Source organism: Dipteris shenzhenensis, chromosome 32, assembly GCF_047967505.1.
Source record: "Dipteris shenzhenensis isolate YYH24624 ecotype China chromosome 32, Dip_SZ_1.0, whole genome shotgun sequence".
Taxonomy (NCBI): Eukaryota; Viridiplantae; Streptophyta; class Polypodiopsida; order Gleicheniales; family Dipteridaceae; genus Dipteris; species Dipteris shenzhenensis.
In genome coordinates, this window is record NC_141627.1 from 44330591 (window position 1) to 44336742 (window position 6152).

The window sequence follows — 6152 nt, forward strand, 5'->3', positions numbered from 1 at the left end:
CATCCTCACCTCCTTACGTCATACAAGGAGGCTTTTCATCTTCCCTAGTTTTAGTTTCACCTGAAGGGGGTGTCATGGGAATCTAAGGCCCATGGCGCTATCTCTGTGGCAGCCACACATCGAGCAGCCAGAGCAGTCCATGGGCATATGCAGCAGTCACAGCGCTGGCTCCAGGACGAAGCATCAGCAACAATACAGGCAGGGCAGAGTACCAGGCAGGAGGGCACTCCCCAAGCCTGCTTAGTGCATGTGGATCCAACTGAAGAGATCCTCCGCCAAGGATGTGTATAGTGCAGCTTGCTAATTTCCCCAGAGACATCTAAGTATGCAAGGATCTCCTCTGAAGGGGGTGCGGATATCAATTTTCTTGGACACTCAGATATACGAACAGCAGGGGGAGATTCTGATGCTAGGGGTTTTCACTGCCGGACTTACACCCTGCAGGCAGAGTTCTTAAATCTCCAGGCAGATGCATTAAGAAGATATTATGCATAGCTTTCACCGTATATTTGAGGATACACATGAGCAGGCCACAATTGCAGAGTATGGACAATACTTGCTGGACATCTGCACCTAACCCTGATTGGCCAGATCAGTCTCATAGGCCAGGGGTTACATATACCTTTGTACAACTAGAATATATATACCTTGGAGAGTTATCATTACTATCTAGAGGATTGTGGAGGTTTCCCCTAAAACTTGGTGACACTTGAAACCCATAACCGACAAACTTGCATTTATATCTGTCTATCAAAGACACCATCTTTATTAGTGCTGATTCAAAATTCTACTTATGAACAGTTTCTGAGATATTTCACAAAGCTCCAACATTGAAATGTAATGAAGTAAGATTGTCTCATCCTTTCTGGCAGTTTCATTTTCCACCATTCATTTGCATCTTCAAAGCTTCACGTAAGCGCATCAATAGAGCAACCAAACATCTTCGTTAGTTACTTCCACATGTAAGGATGCGTTCCCAATTTTTGGGTCTCTCGACGATTCTGATATCTATAAATGCAAAACATTGCAACGTGGAACCTCATAACTAGCAGATTTACAAACCATCACGAATAATAGAGACTAGCTACTATAACATACATAACAAAGGTCTCTATACTTAGCTTTTGTCAAGGAAAGCAAACTGATTTTCCATACCAAAGTTTTCCATAAATGCAGCACAACTACAAAGTTGATTTCCTAGCTAATAAAGACTATGGGGTCAAATATTAGAACCATAGGTTTGGCTGGCATACGGCTGCCAAATCAGATTTGTCCTACTAAGTTAGCTAATGCTTTTATGTCAGGGTGCTTTAAGCAACCTGCAGGGGAATTTCGGCATATTTTGCAGCCTGTTACGCCCCTCTATCGCTGGAATATTTCTCCAGCAAAGTGCACTCTGACATACCAATGAAGTTTCACTACATCTCATAATTTCTAACTTGATTTTGGAAACTTCTTGTACATGTCCTCTCATATATGCTCTTATCCCTCTCAATATATAAAAAGGTATGCTACTTTTCCATCCAAAAATGCGTGTGCACTTTCATTCAAAAGCATGTGCAAAACACACAAATTAGATGTCCCAAAATCTATCAAGACACAGAAAATCAGCCCAGCTTGAAAGTTCCTGTTAATGCCATTAGTGGGGCAGCAGATATCTTCCATCACCAATGCTCTCATCTCTCCATTTCCACCCTTGGGGACAACAAACGATGGACGCAATCAGCATAACTTGCCTGAATCTGACTAAATCCATGTTCCCACAATAAAAAACCGTTCCTCTTTTTGAAAATAATAGACATTTTAAGGATTCCATTAATTACTCGGAAGCATGAACCTTTCACAATGCATCATCTATGATACAAAGCCAACTTGTGGCATATATCCTAACATTTGCACATTTAGTACTTTCAGCTTTGCATAAATATCAACACTTTGAGGATGGCTTTTGTCCCCCACAACAAAATTGTGTACCTTGTTGTCAACCTCAATCAAAGCCCTCCCAGGCTCCTTCCATACGTCTGCACAATTTCTAAGGTCTTGTATTTTGACTACATCCTCCCACCTCCCAGAATCTGCATAAATGTTCAACATAAGCACATAAACGGCAGCATCTCTGCCATTCATTGCAACAATATGATTGAAACATTGCCTTCCTAGCTCCACATTGCCATAGATTCTGCAATAGCCGAGCAAAGAAGTCCACCCAGAATTACTGTCCCCGAATGGCATAGTTCGGAGGAGCGCTTCTGCCTTACTCAAGTGACCTGCATGACCAAAAATGTGAGCCATGCAGTCATAATGGTCAAGAGTGGGTGAAATGCCATGGGCTTCTCTCATTGACTTGAAAAGTTTACAGCCTTCATCCACTAGGCCCATATGACTGCAAGCAGATAAAACACAAACATATGCCACATCATCTGGCTTCAGACCTTTTTGCTGCATGTCTTCAAAACACAACAAAGCCAACTTATGATTGTAATTCTCAATGTATCCTGCAATCATAGCAGTCCAAGTCACTACATCTGGATTAGGCAACATGACAAATACTTTATGTGCATCCTCTACATTCCCACCTGTGCTATAGAAATCGACAAGGGCACTCCCAACGTTGACATCTAACTCAAAGCCAATTTCTACCAATTGAGCATGGATTAATTTCCCCTGATCTAAAGCAGTTATGCTAGAACATGCCTTCAAGATGTTCACATAGGTTACACTGTCAGGTTTCATTCCCTCCTGTTGCATGCTTTGAAAAAGACGAAGAGCCTCCAGACTATGCCCATACTGGACAAAGTTTGAGATCATTACAGTCCAAGTCACCACACTTCGTGTTGACAATTTGTTAAACACACTGTATGCATCCTCAAGACTCCCGCAGTTAGCATACATATTAATCAGAGTACTGCCAACATGGATATCTGACTCAAACCCAGTTTCTGTGATGTGTGTATGAAGCAGCTTGCAATGATTGAGATCTGCTATCTTGGTAAAGGCTTTAACAATACTCAGAAACATTACACTATCTGGCTTTATGCCCCCCTCTTCCATTTGCTTGAGAAGTTGAACGGCCTCTGTACCATGCCTGTGATGGGCATATCCTGTAATGATTATGGTCCAGCTTACCACATTTCGCTGTGCCAGTTTGTCAAACGCTCTTCTTGCATCTCTAAGGCTGCCACATTTGGCATACATGTTAATGAGGATGTTGCCTATCACAACAGCTGGCCCACAATAGTTTTTTACGATCACAGCATGGATCATCTTGCCCTGATCTAGGGCTGCTATGCTGGCACAAGCTCTCAGGATGCTGAAATATGTGACATGATTCGGCTCTATTCCCTCCTGTTCCATCTGCCGAAAGAGTCGCAGGGCCTCATGCCCCAGTCTTAGCTGTGCATACCCTGCAATCATTGTTGACCAAGTCACAACATTTCGATCTGGCAACTCGTTAAATACTCTGCATGCATCCTCAATGCTTAGGCATTTGACATACATATCAATGAGGGCATTGGCTACAATAATCATAGACTGAAAGCCACTTTTGACAACATAGTCATGAATTGACTTGCCCTGGGTCAGGGCTGAGTTGCTTGCACATCCTTTAAGCAGAGAGGTAAAAGCATATTCATTTGGTTTGACACTTGACTGCCTCATCTGATTGTATAGCCAGACAGCCCGATTGACTTGCTCAAAGTAAGCTGAAATCGTGACACACCAGGCAAAGACATTTGGATGGGCAACTACGAAATACTTGATTTACCTCAAACAACTCCCACACAAGTCAAATGTTCCCAGAAAGTCATCCGTCTCAAATCCACATCTGATGAGATGATGCAGTTCCATATCTATTTTCAGCTCTTTCTAGCTAATACACTCCTAAGTTAGAAAATGGAGAATGTCACAGGAAACACGGATTCCCTCCTGGTGCATAACATCCACAGGTGGCATTGCCTCTTGAAGGTGTCCTTTTTTCAAGTATACTTATCAAGAATGAATACTCACAAAGATATCTAACTGGACAACCCTGCTAACAAATTTATTCACCACAAGCTTAGCCATTATATCAGTTATTGAAATCCAACAAGCTTCTGAGTATAAGACTGACGCCTATAGGTCCCCCAACTTGAGGAATATGCTAAAATCAATTAATTAGCATATGTGTCTAGATGTGAGGTTGTAGGATGGCGATTGACCTATAATAGGTTTGCACGCTCCCTCTTCTCCTTCCAGGCAAATCTCTCCTTCCTTGCTCAGATCTTCCTCCTTTCGTTCCTCCATCATCTTCATTTTCTTTCACATATGCTTCCCTCTCCTTTCCTTAGGTATTCATGCCCCCCTTAGCATCGATGGACCCCTACTGGCCATATCGTCATAGAGCTTTAAAGATCGCTGAGATCTTTTGGGATCTCTGCACTTAGTGAGAAAGAATCGAAAAGACAGCCCCATTTGCAAAGTGCGTGTCTTGATCTCGAAGAGACAACAGATGATCACAGAGAGGACATTTTTTCTTCACGTTGATTGAAGACTACAATCGTAAGCACTGCACAATTTTCAAGTGCCTATCACGTCTAAACTGAAGAATTGACGATCAATGCAAGTAAATACGCGATTGGTAGAGGAATATCCACTTTCAAGAATTCGGGTTTGTACAGATAAGCAGTAATTTTGCTAGAAGTGACAATGTGCTCCTCTTTGCTTTCATCTGAGACTCGCTGGACTTTGCAGTTCGCATGTACCACCCTCGCTGAAGCAGAAACGCCCGAAACCAATCTGCATAGATCTACTAAGTCCCCTGACATTGAAAATGGGAAAATTAGTAGTGGAGAAAATAAGAGTGAAAAGAAAAAGGGCAGGTCCAATGTTCATACAATATGCTTTCATTCCATGTAGAAGAATTCTTTCGATCGCTAGTTTCATACGATGTAGAAGAATTCTTCTTTTATGGCTAGTTTCATAGAATATGCTTTCATTCAATGTAGAAGAATTGCCATGTGATTTTTCTTAGCTCTCTATTTGACCTAATGAATTCCTAAATTCTATATCTCCTAATCTAAGCACCAATTTCCCATGGGACTTTTTGCATTGTCATCGTAATTTTGAGTACTAACCAATTCCCACATTGAAGTTGAGATTAAAACTAAAGGCAAGAAGAGATTTGCAGCTTTTGGCCAAAAAAATCTTTTATTTCATAGCATAATTTGTTACATAAGGAAGATAGGCTCAAGGGATGGTGAATTTTTTTTCAAATTTATTAAAAGTTTTTTTTTTAATTTCAAAAGCTCGCTCAGCCACCTTCCTCCCCTTCCCCAAATTCCCGATTGACCCCTCCACCTACTACCCCCCACCCCTCCGCCTCGTCACCCACCCCCTACCTCCTTGCAGTTGCAACTGCCTCTACCTCGCCGCCCCCCCTCCCTCTCTTCCCATGTCCTGTGCAAAACTGCCTCGCGCCCCCCCCCCTCTCTTCCCCTGTCTTGCGCTTAGTCCCAGTCCCTCCGCCTCGCCGTCCATTAGCTAACCAATGTTCCATGTCTCCTATTTGTCCGTGAAGCTTCTCGACAAAGGCCAAGAGTGTGCGGTGAATCCAAATATTTCTGCTGTGAATTGCCTCAAGGATGGCGAAGGGCAAATCGTTCACTGTAAGTACCATGCAGAGAAACTCACCATGCAAGAGAAACTCACCATGCAAAGAACACCACATAGAGGAAGACGAGGTAGAGCAGGATCTATGATGGGAGAGGGTAGAGTAGGGATGCCGAAGCATTGGATGCGGAAGGCAGGGTAGCTCATTTCGTTGTTGACGTTCAGCTGTGGAGGGAGAGGGCAAAAGAGGCTCTATTTATAGCAATGCCATGGTGGTTTCAAAAAATCTGAAGTAGCGACACATGGCCTCCCCCTAAGTTCTCTCTTTCCCCCCCATAGCCCCCTTCACCCCCTCCCCCATGAGCTAATTGAATTTTTTCTGTCATAGCCCCCCTCTTGTGATAAGCCATACTAATTTATACATATTGAGTGTAAGAATGATGCCTAGCCTTTGCTCTACAATCCACACAAAGACCTTGCGGGTGTGCTTCTTGAGTTGCAACGCAGCCACAGACGATGGCTACATAATTGACTCTACTTTCTTCTAAAATCTATATATAATGCTA

At 42.8% G+C, this 6152-nt stretch overlaps 1 protein-coding gene across 1 annotated transcript; it reads right to left on the reverse strand.

Moving 5' to 3' along the window:
* Nucleotides 1-1617: 1617 nt before the first annotated feature.
* Nucleotides 1618-5806, reverse strand: LOC147880823 (pentatricopeptide repeat-containing protein At2g03880, mitochondrial-like). The gene is made up of 3 exons (XM_087370877.1): nt 5668-5806; nt 4654-4795; nt 1618-3404 (listed from the first exon to the last, which is right to left on the reverse strand). Exons 2-3 carry the CDS (start codon nt 4733-4735, stop codon nt 1855-1857), a joined length of 1632 nt encoding a protein of 543 aa, XP_087227003.1. The 5' UTR covers nt 4736-4795; nt 5668-5806; the 3' UTR covers nt 1618-1854.
* Nucleotides 5807-6152: the final 346 nt, after the last annotated feature.

Coding starts and splice junctions, on each gene's coding strand:
- LOC147880823 (XM_087370877.1), bottom strand. CDS start 4,735: ATGCGAACTGCAAAGTCCAGCGAGTCTCAGATGAAAGCAAAGAGGAGC. Junction 3,405..4,653: donor AGCAAAATTACTGCTTATCT/GTACAAACCCGA, acceptor CAATGATTGCAG/GGTATGCACAGCTAAGACTG.